At 37.9% G+C, this 18,220-nt stretch overlaps 2 protein-coding genes and 1 non-coding gene across 4 annotated transcripts in view; 2 read left to right on the forward strand and 1 right to left on the reverse strand.

The window, feature by feature from the left end:
* The window catches only part of RPL5 (ribosomal protein L5), a 9,501-nt gene extending 2,625 nt beyond the window's left edge, over nucleotides 1-6,876 (forward strand). Inside the window, exons 2-8 of the mRNA XM_026853931.1 lie at nucleotides 583-652; nucleotides 749-864; nucleotides 2,342-2,476; nucleotides 3,056-3,258; nucleotides 4,200-4,377; nucleotides 6,009-6,097; nucleotides 6,712-6,876. Coding sequence (XP_026709732.1) covers nucleotides 583-652; nucleotides 749-864; nucleotides 2,342-2,476; nucleotides 3,056-3,258; nucleotides 4,200-4,377; nucleotides 6,009-6,097; nucleotides 6,712-6,811 — 891 coding nt within the window. The 3' untranslated portion in view covers nucleotides 6,812-6,876. The remainder of the gene's footprint in view (nucleotides 1-582; nucleotides 653-748; nucleotides 865-2,341; nucleotides 2,477-3,055; nucleotides 3,259-4,199; nucleotides 4,378-6,008; nucleotides 6,098-6,711) is intronic.
* LOC113483206 lies at nucleotides 3,920-4,016 on the forward strand. The gene has a single exon (XR_003398988.1). It is a non-coding gene; the product is annotated as a small nucleolar RNA SNORD21 (small nucleolar RNA).
* Nucleotides 6,877-7,167: 291 nt separating the features above from the next.
* On the reverse strand, nucleotides 7,168-17,915 carry DIPK1A (divergent protein kinase domain 1A). Of its 2 annotated transcripts, none has more exons than XM_026853786.1 (5): nucleotides 17,797-17,915; nucleotides 13,036-13,170; nucleotides 12,632-12,739; nucleotides 11,772-11,948; nucleotides 7,168-10,450 (listed from the first exon to the last, which is right to left on the reverse strand). In XM_026853786.1, exons 1-5 carry the CDS (start codon nucleotides 17,878-17,880, stop codon nucleotides 9,638-9,640), a joined length of 1,317 nt encoding a protein of 438 aa, XP_026709587.1. In that variant the 5' UTR covers nucleotides 17,881-17,915; the 3' UTR covers nucleotides 7,168-9,637. The 2 variants fall into 2 exon arrangements, with proteins under 2 accessions (XP_026709587.1, XP_026709588.1); XM_026853787.1 differs by lacking the exon at nucleotides 17,797-17,915 and adding an exon at nucleotides 13,701-13,983.
* Nucleotides 17,916-18,220: the final 305 nt, after the last annotated feature.

Raw genomic sequence — 18,220 nt, forward strand, 5'->3', positions numbered from 1 at the left:
GGGGGTGAGCGGCGGGGCCGGGCACCCGGAGCCCCTCGTGCCCTGCGGGGGCTGGTGGCCCGGGGCCGCGGGTGTCTGACTGGCCGCCCGCCTTCGTGCCGCCGGGACGCGCCTCCGAAACGGTGGCAGGTGTTGGGGAGCGCCGGTCCCGTCTCGGTGTCAGCAAGGGTCGTTGTCCCCGCCGGGTGGCGGGGGGCTGCGGGAGAGGCCGGCTTCGTGGCGGAGCTCGCCAAAGAGATAACTGGGTGGGGGGTGGCTGAAAATGACTGCGGTTACTGTCTCGGTCCGTGCGGGCAGGCGCTGCGTTAACAAACGGAATTTCTGGCTTTCTCCTGAAACTATATGAAGTTTTGGGGCGAAGTGTGCATTGGTTCCGGTGGGAAAGATGGAAATTCTGGGGCTTGATGTGTTGGCGTTTTCTTAACATTTTATTTTTATGATGCTTTTTTATCTATATGTGTAGGTATGCTTGTTACTTTATTCCTGATTTTGTCACGGCTTTATTCATAGCACGTTTAATTAGAATGGTCTTGGCTTACGTGGTTGTATGTTAATAACGTCTAGTTATATTTCTTATTCAAGGGGTTTGTGAAAGTTGTCAAGAATAAGGCCTACTTCAAGAGATACCAAGTGAAATTCAGGAGAAGGAGAGGTATTGTTAAATTTCCTGTAGCATGCAATTGAAAGTCACTGATGAATATTCCTACTTTTTTCACATGTGTTTGCCACACTATAACCTCTTTTTCAGAGGGAAAAACTGATTACTATGCCCGCAAACGTTTGGTAATTCAAGATAAAAACAAGTACAACACCCCAAAGTATAGGATGATTGTGCGTGTTACCAACAGAGACATTATTTGCCAGGTAAGACCTGTGGTGCTTGCTGCTTACTCCCCAGCTTTCCCACCTGAAATAGAGAAAGGGGGATGGTTGAAGCAGCTGGAATCTTTTAGGTTTGATCTGAGCAGTTTTTATATTGGAAAATAGTTCCTTAGAGAACAACCTTTAATGTTGACACAGCTTCAGTAATAAACTGTATTCATAATTAAAAAATAAGTTTTAGTAGTGTCAACATTCTTCAGCAAGGTTTTTTGTAACCTAAGACTGTACTGGTTGAATGATGCTGAATAGAAGACTTCAGAGAGAGGGTAGGTATCTCTATTTTTTTTTCTGCTGTATTTAAAGTGCATTGAAAAGGGCCTTTTTTCCTTGGGTGAAGACAACAAAGTTGACTGTGTATCCTGTCAACCCAACCTGACACTGTATTGAAAGGTGCCCTCTCTTTTGAGAGTGCTTTTCCTGTGATGTTATGTGGATGATGTGAAGCAGCTAGGCCTTACGATGGCTTTCCTGTGAGATTAAAGGAGACCAGTAAATAAGAACAGTAGGTGTTTTTTCATCCTTACTAAGTATGCACTTGTATGTTGCATCATATGCAGTTCCTCGCTGTGGTTCACTTTCCTGTTTCATTTTCAGCATGTTTTGATTAATTTTGAAGTTTAACACTTAGGTGTGTTTGTTCTATCACAAATGCATGTTAGTAAGCTCAAAAAAGAAGCTAGGAAAAATTTGTCATTTCTTCTTGCAATAATTACCTGTTAAAAACAGTGGACAGTGCTCTTTTTACAGTCAGTTCAGAAAAAATTATATGATCTTGACGAGGTTACTTTATTTTTGAAACTCAAACCAAAAATGAGCGGTGGCAGGTGCTCACATCTGATAGTGCCTTTCCAGTGGGTGGGAATCCTGCAAAAAGGGGACAACTTTTGGGTGTAGGAAGGAGGTGTGGGAGTCAAAAGGAGAAGGTTCTGTATGTGAAAGGAACAGTAGAAACAAATCTGATAGTACTGCTGTCTCACAGGAGACCCCTGAGACGATGAAAATCTCAGACCCATGAATTAAATCATTGCATAAGGTTACCACAAACTCTGTATTGGATGCTTTCTGCATTTTTTGGAGGTGCATTATATACTGTGTTACATGAGAACCACATTCAGAAAGTGGGACAGAATCCATCCACATCCATAATGATTCCTTGAAAGGTTGATTTTGTAGGCAGTTCCCTGGCTTCTTGATGTATATGGAGAGGTAAACAAAAGTTGCTGATACACTTTCTGTGGCCTAATACAGATTTGAATTCTTTGTGTCAGTGCTTGAGAAGTTATTTATGTCTTTTAAAAAACCCAAACAAAAAACCCCCACAAACCCTTGAGCTTGTGTGCAGAGGTTGTCAGTTTGCTGGACATTTCTATACAGAACTCCTATCAGTTTAAGTAGATGTCAAAGACATAATAAATTGAGCCCAGAATTGTGAGAAAGCTAACATTTGTTTTGTTGTCAGATTGCCTATGCCAGAATCGAAGGCGACATGATTGTCTGTGCTGCTTATGCCCATGAGCTGCCAAAATACGGTGTGAAGGTTGGCCTGACCAATTACGCAGCAGCATACTGTACAGGTCTGCTGTTGGCACGCAGGGTAGGTATCCGTCAGGTTGTCTGGAAGTTGTTGCTCTGGGTTTCCAATTTGCTTACAAAATAGAAAGCCCACTTTAAGTGGCATGTTAGTGTAGATACTTGACTCTGTGGGCTTCTCTAAATAATGTCGGTTCTTTACCATAGAGATTCGATGGCCTCTTGTGTCTGTCAAATCACAGTGAGAAGTATGGCAGCATGCAGCTTCAACTCCAGCAGCTCACTTTAAGTCTCAGCACTTAAGTATGGTGGAGGGAGGGAGTTGGGATAAAAATGTAAGAAAGGTACCTTTAAGAGTTTGAAAACATATAAACAGCGTCCTTCCATATGAGCTTATGCATAAGGCTGAAGTTCACTGGTGTACCTGTTGGAACAAAAGGTTGAAACTTAACAGATGTGCTTAAAGTGGTGGTTGTGAAAACCCTTGTTATTAGTATGGGGTGCTTAATTTTTGTAAAGAAATTTGTTAGAAAACATCAAGATGCTACTGCAAATTTGTGTGTTAAGGTGATGGTAATTATGCATTTTGTCATTAAGTTGAAAGAATTTAAGTGCTTTAATTTTTTTTCTTCCTTCTTCACAGCTTCTGAATAAATTTGGCCTTGATAAGATCTATGAAGGCCAAGTTGAAGTGACTGGTGATGAATACAATGTGGAAAGCGTGGATGGAAAGCCTGGTGCTTTCACATGCTACCTGGATGCGGGTCTTGCCAGAACTACCACTGGAAACAAAGTCTTCGGTGCTCTGAAGGGTGCAGTGGATGGTGGTCTGTCCATCCCTCATAGGTAATCTAGTCTGTTTGGAAGAATTCTGTTAGAATTAACCTGAGATGCTTCTGTATGTGACAGTCTACTTATAGTGTCATTTTATGTTGAAATAGTTCTGTTACAACCTGGTAGTGAAGATGTAGCCTAGATTCTGGGGTGCGGGTTTTTTTGGTTGTTTTGTTGTCTGCTTTTTAATCCAGAGATGCAATTCTGATAGTGCTGCTGCGAATCTTGCAACTATTGAGATGCTCTTGTATTTTTAGAAACTAAAGAGCCATCTTGTTGCTTTTACTTTTAAGTCATCAAGTGCCTGAATGCACTTAAGTAAATATCCTTTAGTATTCTGTTGGTTTAAGTCCTTAAATTGTGTGTATGTGTTAACTTCACTGTGAAAAACTGTACATGCCAGGTAAAAAAACCACTGACATTTGCTACAGTTGTCAGTATGATAGTAGGCCCGAGCACTCTGCCTGCTCTAGAAATTTCCACATGGAAGTTTTGACAGTTCTGTCTCAGGCTGTGAATGACTGAATCAAGATTTTAGGCAGTGTTACCTAACCCTGATACTATAGCTGACTGCTTCTTTCTGCTATATCTGAGATCTGTTGTGTATTTTCCTACCCTCTCCCATGCTGTCCTAGTCATTCTTGACTAATTGTCCAGTTTTTCTGACTTGGCTGCTACATGATGATCCTCCCAAAGACTGAACACTCTGTAGTTGGTCCACGGTGTGTATATGATGTACTGCACTGTTTCAAGACGGGACTGATGGCAGCTAAGATGAACTTAAAACTTCCATCTCATAATTTTCTATATTTCTTAATTTTTAATTGGAGGGTCCTACCCCTCTGTTACCTCTAAGAGAATCTGATGTATTGGTCACTTTGGTGTGGAACCTAGCCTCTGAATTAGAGCATTTGTCAATATGTCTTAATTTGAGTGTAACTGCTGTTTCACAGTACCAAACGCTTCCCTGGTTATGACTCAGAAAGCAAAGAATTCAACGCAGAGGTTCACCGCAAGCATATCATGGGCCAAAATGTTGCAGATTATATGCGTTACCTGATGGAGGAGGATGAAGATGCTTACAAAAAACAGTTCTCCCAGTACATAAAGAACAACGTAACACCTGATGGGGTAAGATTCATCTGGCTGGCTCCTGTGCATTAATAGAGATACTGATAAGTCTTGTGTAGGGACTTCTTTAGTAATGCAAAGAAGTTGGGTATATAAAATAATGTGATTCATGTTGTATGTTATTCATGCAAATACTTTTTTCTTCATTAGGAGCTGTATAATACATCATAAGTCTCTTGAAAGTGGTATCTTTTTTCCTGCCATGAAGCTGAACATTTTACTTATAAATCTCAGCTTACAGGACCACATTCTAAACTGGAATACTTTTTTTTGTTTTCCCTGATAGGGAAATTAACTTGCAGTTTCCACACATGCTACCCACTCATTCCTAATCCTCCACCACAGCCTGTCATTTCTGCAGCTGTGAGGGTGTGTTCTATGTCACATATGTTTTCATGATTTGTGTGACCCTATAGGTAGTTCTAGGTCCCAGGTGAATACAGAACAGCCCAAGCTAGCTCTGGTGAAGCTGGCATCCTGTGAAACTACAGAGTGTAATACATTTCATTTTAGTACTACTTGAAATTTAAAGAGCATTTTCTGCAAAACACTAGAAGATATGTAAGATAACCAAGGTCCTTCTTTCAAGTGTTGGAATTCCTTTTAGATGTCTTGCTGTCTCTAATATTCTTGCTTGGTTTCCCCAATTAGTAGTCCTGAAGCTTGAAACAAACATGACTGCTTTTTAGGCTGTGCAAAACTTAACTTCATTCTTTATCCCTTTATTGCTATAGGGTTTTGTGGGTTTTTTTGGTAAACTTTGTTTTAACTTTAGTCTTTACCGAGAACTTAGTCATGTATTGTAAATGGCAACTTACTCTATTTCACTGAAGAAACTGTATCTGTATCTTGTATTGCAATTGAGTCCACAACTTATGTCAATAGGTGGACACTTATCCTTTGTACATCTAGAAAATTTTATGCAGCTGGGATCTCGTGGTCTGAATTAACCACTACCAAAGGTATTCTTTAAAATTGGTGCCATTCTTGAACCAGAGTTGTCTTTGGGACAGAGCAGTGTTATTGTATCCTTGTGGACAAGGCAGGAACTGGCCTGGTTTTTGTGAGACTTGTTAATCTGTAGCTGCTTTCACAACTTATACTTTCTCCCCCTTCTCTAAGTAGCTCTGTAAGGTGTATTAAAAGGGGTAAGATTGCAGGTCTGATGACAAAGTTAGTGTGGAATGGTTTTGGTTTAATTAGTAAACATTAAGTATTCTGGGTAGAAGTAGAATAACTTTTATATACTAACTTTTAAATGTATGGCACTGAAAAGTAGACTTCAGAGGAAATAGTGTTTCAACTGCAAGATGCTGGTATGCATTGGAGACTTGTTAGTAGCCTGTAGTTACTCCATAGCCTTGGTTCCTTAACTGTAAAATAAGGATAAAATAACCTCGTTTGTTTCAGTATTTAAGTTGTATTATAGTGGTAGTAGGAATTTCAGTATGCTGTGATAGTGATCTTCTGAATAACACTTTCTTCATAAAGGTAACCACCCAAAATTATAAGATGTATTGTGATGAAACCCATTTCTATTGCGTGCTTTGGTAAGGGTGTCTCTTTTTGTATGATTCTCAACTGGATCTCTGGAGTACTTAAGCATTCTTTTTGGGTTTTTTGTCTTCAAGATGGAAGAAATGTATAAAAAAGCCCATGCTGCTATACGGGATAATCCAGTCCATGAAAAGAAACCCAAGAGAGAAGTCAAGAAAAAGAGGTAAAACTCTTCCTCTTTAACATGAATGTGACTTCTCAGTTGAAGATAACTTACTTATGCTGAAACCATCAATGTAATTCACATTGCAGTTCTGTAAAAACACATGGTCTTTTAGATTAAGCTACAAGGATTTCACTGTAACTTTGTCAGGAGTTAACTTTAGCAGTAGAAATCTAAATTTTAAGAGCTCTCAACTACATACAAAAAAAAAAGGTGGAATGTGCTCATGGCCTGAATAGCTGGAACTCTTAAAGGGGGAGAGCAGCTTCTCTTCAGGTGAGGGCAGGCTGACTTAGTTTGTCAAGATAAAACTATTTTGATTTTTCAGGAACCTGGGAGAAAAGAAATTGAGGCATAGCTGTTGCATTGGGCCTTGATACTGTCTCTAGTCACTAAAGAGTAATTCTTGAGGAATTAAACTGCTGCAGTCAACCATGCCTTTTTGCAGTGCCCTAATTACAGCCTTGAATCATTACAAGGAAGTAGTGTGTTACAGAAATGGGAATATGTTCTAGCATAGCACTTCTAACCACAGTCCTGGTGCACTGCAGCTTTCTTGACCACCTTTTTGCTTATTTCTGCCTTAAATATCATACACTGTGCTTACATTGCAGATGGAACTGTCCCAAGATGTCCCTCGCCCAGAAGAAAGATCGTGTTGCTCAGAAGAAGGCTAGCTTTCTCAGGGCCCAGGAGCGTGCAGCTGATAGTTAAGACAACTTCCACAATTTTCTATGAAGCTTTGGAAAAAGTGGCAATAAATTTATTGAGTAAGCAACTGTGTAAGACTGGCTTATTAATATATCTTGGATAAAGAATATTTTTTATTCAGATATTCTGTAGCCTTAAGGACTTTTTTCCCCTTTCCAAGTATGAATTGAAGTCATTCACAGAGAAGAGAGGTGACAGACCTAAAAGCTGAGGCTGCTGCATTAGAATTACTCCCATAAACAACTGGATTAATTTTTGGCATCACTAGTACCAAAGACTAGGTCTAAGAACTCCTGCTTCTAGCAACAAAAATATTTAAGTTTTTTTAAAGGGCTTTTACATGTCCTTCACCCTTTTACTTTAAGCATACTTAATGTTATGGAGGAATCTGTATGTAGCTTCAGAGAAAAAAGCAGGAGTAATTACAGTAGGTTTGGAAGCGTCTGCCTAAAGGCAGCCTTAGGCTTTCAGGAACACAAATGATAACACTTTCCCTACTGAGACATAACTATAGCTGATTCAGACAGGCATTCCTAATTGAAGTGCTTAAGGTTCTTCCAGTAACTGAAGTAAGCCCTTTCAGACACTCAGCTTTAAGCTCTGGATGCTCCTGAAACAGGTATGACCTTAAGCTGAGTACTTCACATTATTTGATTAGACAAGAGGATTCACTTTTAAGTTGCATATATGGGCTTAGTTACAGAGGCCTGGATGTGCTCTGATCCCTTTTTCCTACATCTCCATTTTCTAGGAACTTCTTTCCCATTAGACTTACTGAAGCTGCTTGCACAGGTTAAAGAGGAGTTACATAGGCTACATGGAGGAATGTTTTGCTCTAAGATACTAATAGAGAAGTACTGCTATTGAAAGAAGGAGGCCTGTGATTTACTGTAAATGAAAGTGTATTTTTTCCACTGAAAACTCCAACTTGATGCAACAGTGATAAAAATTACTGTTCTATACAAACTGTACTATTAAACATGTTTTCCAGTTGTTTAAAATACCCAGCATTTTATATTCAATAATCTCTGCCCAAAACCTAGTAGCAATTACAGTCAAATTTTTTTTCCACTAAGAACATGACCACTTTACACTTGAGTGCATTGCTGGCTATAAATACTTCTTAGCTCATGGTTGAAGGACATTATCAAGTTAGAGACAGTGATTAGCATAGTAATACTTAAACTGAAAAGCTGCTGTTTACAAAACAGTACATCCTTAACCCAGGCTGCATACTCTTACAGAGGATAGGGAACAGGGACTTGATGTTGTCCTGGAATCCATTCAAGGAATGCATTTAACAGGATACCTAAAGCAATTAACAGCCTTTCACATATATTTAAAAATAGCTTGTCCTTCTTACAGTGAAAATAAATTATGGGGCCAGGGTTTAGAAGTATATGGATGACAGCTATTCAAATAAATAAGGATTGAACTACTTCACACCTAAAGCATTTATAAATGAAACATTATCAGGGCAGTACTGAGCACAGTATTAAGGTATTGTATGAACATCCAGTTCTACATAATTGTGAACACAGATGTAAACCTGAGACACAACAGAGATGCAGATCACAGGTGGTACAGTGGTCATGCCACATCAAGTGCCATGATCAGATGGTGTTTATTTACTCTGCACTTGAGACTTAACAGTGACTCATAGACAATACTAGAAAATAAAGAATAGTAACACACTACAGCTCATGTTCCACCGTGGTCCTAGCTGTTACCATCTCCAGCTCCTATTTAATCAATATTTCACACTCAAACAATCCAGCGTCTGCCCTACAGTTCTGGCTTGCATAAATCCTCTTAACTATTGCAGGACTTAAGTATAAGTCTAGCTCAGTTTGGACAGTGAAAAGTCAAGCCTTTAGACTTACTACTTGTTTCACATGTTGTTCAGTAGATTCCTACACTAAAAGCTTCCTTTTTTACTGTTAGGACATTTCTGCTATCAGTATTTTTAAAAAGAAATAGCTTCAGTTCTGATACAACACCTTAGTCCACAAACTTTACTCCTCAGTATTCACTACAGCTTAATTTGGGTTAAAGACCTCAAGTGAATTACAAAAAAGTAGGTTTTGAAACTGATGTTGATATTGCTGCTAGACTATATACATGATTTTAAGAAATAACATTCTAAAATTCTTGGCTCCCAACAGGGTTCATTGTTTAAGGACTTAAATTGTTGAACTACTTAAACATTCAAGATGTAAGCATGAGGTAACAAGGTGTAAACAGAATCTGATTTAAGTTTCATAATAGAACCTGTCAGTTCTAGAATAAAATTCTAATCTTCCACAGTTTAAAAATTTTTAATGTGCAAATTCTGCCATGCCAAGGTATTAGTAAACTTCAATCTCACAGTTCAGTTTATTCACAACAGCAGCTTGGACTCAGACACGTTATTTGCGGTAGTGGTGGTTCTTCATAAAACTACTTAGGATAAAAATCTTTTGCAGATATTTCACAAGTGAGCAATGATTTTCACAGAACTGTAAGATATTCCATCAATTGATGTGGTGGCACAGTGAATACTTTTTTCCTGTTCCAAGACCTGACAAAGTGCACATAACAGTCAAGCATGCAGGGGTTTTGTTTCCTTAACAGCACTGGCACAAAAGTGCTTTTGGCCTCTGCCCGATCATTCAGTGGCATGTTCATTCTTTGAGAAGCCCTGTCATAAGGTACTGACTGAAAGGCAAGAGCCATTAATGAAATCTGAGTAAAGAAACAGCTTCAAAAAATGCTGCAGATCGGCTTTAACAAATGCGGTAGGCCACCTCTAGTGGCAGGCATCAGTATTGTCTTCTGCTGGTAGAGAAGCTAAGAATCATTTGTATGGGAAATTTTCTTCCACAGTAAAGTTTTTAAGTTATTGAGTATTAAAGAATGCTCCATTTCCATCTGATTTGCTGTGACTTTAAGGGCAATACACAAGTACAGTTGTTTTTCTAGTTCTTCATGGATATCAGAAGGGGCACCACGAAGCAGATAGTCTTTAAGTAGCTGACAGGCTTTTGCCAAGTTTGGCTGAATTACTTCTGTGGTGCATCTCATTTTGCTTTGGTCACACAGAGTTCTACAGTCTGTACCGTAAATACAGTCCAAATCCGATTCACACTGACGATCTTTAATTATTTCTTTCAAATTCATTTCTGGCACAATTTTTCTCATGTCCATCATTTTCAAATCATATTTATCATTATATCCCAAGTTTTTGGCACTTGTATCACACATAAGAAAGTTTCCATAAGGTCCATGGAAAATATCTTCCACAAACTCTAAAAGCCCTATAGCTATTTTTGCCTTTCTTGGCCATGATGGAGTAAACCATTGATCCATGCTTCTTCTGAAGCCAGAGGGAACAAAAAGTTCTATAATCCATGGAAGGCTGATTCCATAGAGAGAGGTATATTCAACTCTTTCAGTCACATAGAGATCCCCACAAAAACCCATCAACTTGGGAGTATGTTCTTTATCCTGCAAGATGACCATTAACAGAAACTCATCTAGCTGCAGCAGTGCCCATGCAGATTTCGCCTCTGGCAAAGAAACTCTACCATCTTTGTTTCCATCAGCAAAAGATAGGATGAGATTAACCAGTTCTGAAAGGTTTCCTTGTTCACCCAATTTTGCCTAAAAGCAACAAATGAAAAAGATTAAGTATGATTTCATTAACTACCTCTAATCCACCTGTCATTCTACATCCTGTTATTCTCATTCTATGGATAGCATGGTAGGTGATATTATGTTCTAGTTTTCTTTGGTAATAGATGTTACAGACCTTGCTATCTGATGCCTGAAGAGCTTTTTGTTGTTGTTCTGTTTTCAAAGGCACCAAGTATGCGATCTTCTGAAAGTAATAGTGTTGTTTGCCTTTCAAAATGCAATCATTGATTTTGGTCAGATCAGTGTTTACAAAAACCGTATCAAGTAGTTTATTAAATATTCTCTTACTAAAAGTATGTAGAATTGAAATGTTTAGAAAAGGTTTAATTTTCAGATTATTAAACCTTACAGGTATACAGAAATTACACTATCAACTACATTTTGACCAACTATAAAAAGTACCAAGACACACTGGGTACAAATCCCACACGGTAAGTGTACCAAGATACTTAATTTTGTTATTTGCTGTAACCACCACCATTGTATCAATACAGAGAAAGCTGCCATTGCTGGAATCACAACTGTTGCCTTTTCAACTACCACCAATGCACAGACAAGCTTTTTTCCAAATTATCTTAAAAACTACTCGGAAATACCTGCTGCTCACTCATTCTTAGAGACAAAGCTACTGTAATGCATAACAACCGTTATCAGCTTTACATAATTATGTTGTGTGTGTACATGTGTACACATGCTCACTCAGCTGGAACAGCATTACTTCCATCACTGGAGACATAGCTCCTATGATAATAGCAAAAGAACTTTAAGAAAGAAAACCCCAAATCAGTATTGATACAGCACCAAAGTGACTGTATTATGAAAATTCTGGGGTAGCATTAAGACAATAGAAATAAGCATCATATTAATTTAACAAAACAAAGAACTGGGAGAAGTATGGCTGGTCCTTCTGGTGAGAGAGATTCCTGCTGCTCAGTTAACATAACAGCTCTTCCCAAGTATGAACAGTTTTCAAATTGTGCTTCAGTCTTTGTACTTGGTTACAATAACTCCAAAAGCAGCACAAAAAAAAATATACCATATTTTCTGTACAAACAGAAGTGAAAGCTGTAGACATGCAAGATGCATACCAGCTTTCATCTGTTAACAAGTAAGCAAAATACCTGATAATCTGTTACTTCAAACTTTGAGATAAGCACCTCTGGGAAAAACTATTTTAGTGCTGATTATTCTTCTAACATGCAACTGAACAAGGCTTATACAATAGGGCATACTGCCCAGCTGCGGGAAAATAAGCCTGTCAAGATAGATTAAATAAGCATATACTTACTTTAAAAAGACCATATACCATTTCTTTGAATTTCTCAACAGTGGTTCCTCTTATTGGTTTATCAAATAGGACAATTTCCTTCCTTGGTTCTGGGTCAGCACCAAGATCAAGTTGAGCAGCTTCTTCCATTTGGCATTTTATAACACCCTGAAGATTTCCCCAGATTCCTAAATACATCTGTGCAGGAAAAGAGGGAAAAAAGGTAAAAAATACTGTGTAAGTCCATCATCTAAAGACCACCCATAGTCTGGCCCAGTCCAGCCACTGCTTCAAGTAGCAATGCAGGGTAGAAAACCAAGTCCTGTGTACAGACAATGCATGCAGCACATTCAAACAATCACCTTAAATACAATACACTATTGCAGGTACTTTGGAGACACTACACTGTCAAAATACAAACACAGCTTGACAAACAGTATATTGGCATTACTATCACTGCTGCATAGGTTAAGAGGCTGCAGCTTATATTTGGGAAGCAGGATAGCAGAGTAGTATGCTATAAAAAGATACAGTTATTCTGTCAAAACTTGGAAAGATACAGTATATTTTTTATATGTATATATGTTTCTAAAATATATGTATGTGTATTACACAATAATAATATAGTCCTGTGCAGGTATATTCTATACAGGTGCATACTATATATAATCTGTTATCAATAATATATATTATACCTATATAGGTATATATTTTATTTATATATATATAAAAAACATGCTCTGCATGTCACAGCAAATCAGGTTTGAGATAATACGTACTGAACAGGTACAGTTTGCTGACACCAAGGTCTAATTCATGTTCCAGACAATTATAATTTCAGTAGGAAATTACAAAACTAGGTTAGATGAGTAAAGCCTTACCTGGTTATTGGGCTTTGTGGACAAACATTTTCCAAAATACAGTGTTTCTTTAGCACAAAGACTGCTACATGCTGACCCATCAATAACTCCAGTCTTGTATCTATCACACTGAAACAAACAGGGAGAAAAAAAAAATAACAAACTGCCTGAGAACAGAGACAACAACTGTATCTCTCTTAACACCTGACTCTTGAAAGAAAAATCTAAGAAAACAATTTTAATAGCCCTATACCAAAACAGTGTTAAGAAACATAACTGGTTTTATCTGTAATTGAAGATGTAATCTTACTTCAACATGATGGAATATCAGATTTTGAATAATTTACATGTGGCACTAACTGAACTGGCTGTGGAATTAGTCACTTAAGAAAAACACTTAAGAAGGCTAAGCTAAATATACTTACTATTATTTTCCTACAGTCATGTCCTCTGCATAGCTCTGTGTAGGTGGAATACTGAACATACATAACCCAGCTGCCGATAAATACTACTAACCAAGAGATGAAGAGATACTTCATCCGCATATATGAGAAACGTACCTAGAGGACACAAAGAGAAAATATTATTTGTAATTCATTCAGCAGTAGTCAGAATGATAGAAACAAACCTGATTTACTATTTCACCTTTAAGGATTTGTCTTCCACAGTGATAAAACAGACAGACTACATTACATGAACATTCACTTCCTTCAGTGAGCAAAACTGACAGGGGAGGTCACTTTGATTTATATGAGTAGAAGGAAAATTAAGATATAAATAAAAAGAAGGTGACAGATCCTCATAGGGCAAGCTAGGCTGCAAGAACCAATCTGACCAAAACCATAAACTGCCAGAGCTCAACTACTTGCATTTTTCTCTAAGACCAGTTACTTGTGTTCCACTCCTGGTAAACCAAGCGCAACAGACCAGGAATCTGGTCAAAAAATAATCTGTGTTAATGTATAAGTACACAAGATAGATATACAATGAACAAGGTGGGTATCGGGGACAGGTTCCATATGTGAAGTCTTCCACTCCTTCCTTGAAATGACACCATTTAGTTACGCAAGTAAAATTCTTCTGTACTAACCTCACCCTCAGTGGTCTTTCCCATAACGGTATGCAAGACTTGCCTGTTGTTTCTGTGGCCTCACAATTACATTTTCCACTAGGGACAGAGGAAAACAGTATTTATAAATTAAGAACTGAGGGAGAGGTAAGTGCCTTGTAAGGGAGGAGGCACATTTTGATTGTTTTTTCCCCCCCTCTGCTGAGTCTGGTGTGCTAATGGTTTGATTTTCATACTCACATCAGGATTAGAAAAGAATTAGAAAGTCATGATCAGCTTTAACAACAGGATGTAAGGAAAATGCATGACAGCACCTATATTGGGTCAGTACAAGATCCACTTCTAGTAGTATCCTGATCTTCAGCAATAGCTACAAATAGATGCCACTGAAGAGTAAGAACATATACTATACATCCCAAACGTGATCTCATTTTCCTCTAGAAGAAGGTGGTAAGCCAGATGTGACTTTCTATATTTAATAAATCTCAAACCATTTCTCTTTCAGGAACTTACCCAGACTCCCTTAAAATCCACGTAAACTTTTAGCATCCACAACACCTTTAGCAATTAATTCCACAGGACTGCTATTGACTATATTGAGGTTAGGTACTAGACTTTATTTTGCTTAAATCTGGTTCATATTAGCTTTGTTTGAGATTTCCTAGTTCATGTATTGGAAGAGATGAGTTACCAGTTTCTGTCCCCTCTCCCACATCTGCCATGATTTTGTAAGCCTCCATCACATACCTCCCTGTCATGTCATCTCCCCGACTGACAGGTCCTAACTTAGCTGTTCCTCACAGAGAAACCATTCCATATGTTTGGAAAAGGTTCCAAGAAAAGTAGTAATGATGAGCAGTTTTGCTGTCACATACATACATACCAAGTTAACCCATCTCACACTAATTTCAGATGGCTCCATCTGCATGAGAGAAAAAGCACTAAAATAATTCCAAATTACTACAATTTGACAGTAGTTATCTTAAATCACAGTAAACTGAATATATGGCTTCAGCTTTTAAGTATTTTATATTTTACAAGAAAATAATGTTATTAAGGAAAATAATCTTCCACAGATATAGAAAGATCTTCAAAGATTAACTTCTCTGTTCATCTCTGAATATGTAATTTATCTATTTTTAAGGGAAGTAAGGTCAAAGAAGCAGTTCTAATCAGTTGATTGGTAGTTTGGTTTAACACTTATTACAAGGACTGACTACTTCAAACCTTAACAAAAGTAGTATAATCCCCAGCTACAGGAGTCTTACACAGCCTAGAGTTTCAACTCTTCTACTGTAACTCATCTCATGATTGAGGATGTACTTTCACACAGGTACTCAGTACATCCAAAGACTAAAGAGGAAATATATCTTGACCCTACAGAGTTCTGTAAGGAACATCAAGTCTCAAAGATAAGCAGGAATGCAAAAAACAACACAAAAACTGCTAGGAAAGATGATGCTATATGGCTCATCCCTTAATTCTATATTCTATCACCATTCCATTTATAGCATAGCAATTTTAAAAAATAAACAGGTAATTGTGAATCAAGACAAAGGTGCACAGGTGTTTTAACATTTTCAAATGTAAAAAAGCAGTCACAAATTCCATGTGTCTCATTCTATGAGAAAGACTGAGAGTCTCTTCACTATATTTTAAGAGAAGTGAGTAGACACCCCTTATGCCCAAACAACCCTAAAATACAATGCTGCCAAAGTCAAAGGCCACAGTCTAAGGAAATCTTAATTCCCACCTGCCCCCCAAAGCCCAAACTTAATAATGTAAGAAGTTAACCCAACAAGCTATTCAAAATGCAGGAGCATGCTGGTATGGCTTTTAAATAGTTCTAGCATAAATATTTCTCATGATGCTTTATGTCCCTTCAAAATATGTAGCACCATGACATTCCACATCAAAACAATGTCTGTAGTTTCAAGATGCTAACAAACATATCCAAAATTCTGAAGAATATAAATCTAGACACAAAATGGGTGAACACTTCTGAGCACAAGTAGAAGCAGATCAACCCACTCAAGGCCTCACAGGTAATGACTTGTACTTAAATCTACATCTCCAAAGTCACAGTCCACTGCTCTAACCACAGTCTCCTATTTGTCTCTTCCTACAGTACAACAAGAATGTTTTGATGTTGTCTTTACATGATCTACTGAAGCTTATTCAAATCTGCACATTTTTCACCTTGCTTAGCACAAGAATTCAAAGCTTCAGTAAAAAAAAAAAAAAATCAGGAGCAACACTAGTTTATTTGGGAACAAGCTCAAACTTTAGACACCTCACTGAAGTAAATGAGTTGTAACATGCTTGTATACAAGTCTAACACAAGAGGCTTGAACTGAAAGTGCATGTTTTCTTTCTATAGGATCATACTTGTCCACACACACACTTGTCCACTTTATCATCTCAAAACTTCTTTCCTTGTTTCAAGACCAGTTCTGCCTTTGAGTAAATACTATAGTTACATCCCAGCATCTGGAGATTTAAGGAAGTATATTAAAGAAAATAGAAATCACTAAGATATAATTTTCTGTATTTCAGCTGAAATATCACAAGATGATCTGGTCACATAGCCATAGGAACTTCACTGATAAGTAAGTAGTTATAATCAAAAACTCAGTGTCATATTCTAACTTTTTCTGCTTTTGAAAATTTGGATTTGCTTAGACTGCAATTTCACTATACAAATTGTTCAGTATGGTACAAATTGCTTTGCCCCTGCTTCTTTGCATCTCTATACTGAAGCCCATTTTTGTTGGAATTACACCCAAAGAACTGTTTGTGCGAGTATACCACAAGTGAAATCAGGGAGTTGTCTTGACTCACAGAACAAGCCTGCCAATAATTGCATCAGCACAACAACTTGAATCAGATCACATCTTCTTCAAAATAAAACTTCCTTAAATGCTGGTGACTGAAAGCTCATCATATGCATCATTATTTCACTGCTAGAAGTCTCTAAGATAGACACACCTAAGAGAAGTGAATTTTCTGTAACCGGGGGCTTGAAATGGCTTATACCCTTGGGTTAAGGTCAACAAGGGGTCAGTGTTAAACAGATAAATAAATTTGCATGTGATCTATGTTTAAACAGAGGATTTTTGTTTCCAGGACAGCTAGCTCCGCAACTGATTAAAAATTTCAAACTGTCTTTCAACTTTTATGTAACTATGCAAATGTTTTACTGTGAACAATCAAGAGTTAAGCTAAGAAAAATTAAATGGAAAACCTGCTACTGCTTCAGAGTGAACTCTCAGCCACAAGCTGAAAGCTTGGAAAGCTTATGGAGGGAGACCTGGGAGGGGAGGAGCAAGCAGTTCCAGAAGATAGCAACAGGATGAACAATATTATCTAGCTTGAAAATGGAGGGAAAACACTGAATTGCAGCAGATGTAAATATGTCAGCTTTTTTAACTAGAAAGATTACAATAATTTATGAGTACTTTTAAAAATACAACAATCAGCCTGCATTACACCCTTTCCTCTTGAAAGGTCAAGAAAGGTCAGTTCCAGAACATCCAAAGGTGATTCCAATCCACACAGCTGCGGCCCTGCCACATGTGTTAGCTGTGCCTCCCTATTGCTTCAAACACACACTCACAGGACTTGGTCTTAAAACTACCTAGTTCAAAAACAAGATAGATACAGCTAACTGCTTTTATTCTGGTGATCTATTTTAACCAGATAGTTCCTTCAATCAGTTGTTCTTTTATGATCTTTTATTGAGAGTGTTGTAAGACAGAAATAATTTCTGCTATTTTACACAGAGCCACAAAGACCTTAGTTGGAGTAACATGTAATTTCCTCTAAAGCATGGTATCCACAATATGGATACAAACTGGATGGAGTACAAACAGAGATTGACAATAACGCTGTGTGGTTTAGAGCACATTTAGAAACAGCTTAGAAAATGTATGAAGAAGGTGGGGGTAGGGAGGACAGAATGGCCAAGAAAACAAAACTGACAACAGGGGGCTGGGTAGCAACAGAAAAGAAATACTGTATTTAAGCCTTTACCATTGAAAGAACACTACTGAAATGACAGAATTGCAAGATGTTTAGGGCAATTTTCTAGCTTAAAAAGACAAAATACCACACCTACATGCTTACAACATGAAGAATCCCAAGCTTTCCTGCAAACCACACTACTTGAACAGACTGATGAAAAGCAGAAGTCATCATTCATGTGAACCTGCAAAAGTGAGAACTGATACTTTACCAATGGGTTCAGAAATACTTCCACCACCCCCAGAACAAAACTGAAATCTTAGTTCAGGCGGACTTCATCTATTCGTTCTTCCAGACCATCTTCTGTATTTAGTCATTTAAATTTTTCCCTTACTATGTTTTTTTCTATCCAGTTCCCATCTTAAACTGTTTGTTTAGCCAGTCTTAGTGTCCCCCTCTTGAACCACTCATCTGCTATTCTTCTTCCAGTTATTTCGTCTATTTCCATCTAATTCTGCAACACTGGCCTCAGTTCTTGTGTTTCTCCTTAGCTGTCTTCCATTCTCAAGTAAGTTTCC

This window comes from Athene cunicularia (assembly GCF_003259725.1).
Source record: "Athene cunicularia isolate RWA chromosome 8 unlocalized genomic scaffold, athCun1 chr8_part1, whole genome shotgun sequence".
NCBI lineage: Eukaryota > Metazoa > Chordata > Aves > Strigiformes > Strigidae > Athene > Athene cunicularia.

What these genes read in the sequence shown, in the direction of transcription:
- DIPK1A (XM_026853786.1), bottom strand. Translation starts at nt 17,880, where the DNA reads ATGAATGATGACTTCTGCTTTTCATCAGTCTGTTCAAGTAGTGTGGTT. An exon ending in ATGACTGTAGGAAAATAATA is followed by an intron (nt 12,740 to 13,035) that starts GTAAGTATATTT and finishes TGTTTGTTTCAG; the next exon opens with TGTGATAGATACAAGACTGG. An exon ending in TGGTATATGGTCTTTTTAAA is followed by an intron (nt 10,451 to 11,771) that starts GTAAGTATATGC and finishes TGTTGCTTTTAG; the next exon opens with GCAAAATTGGGTGAACAAGG.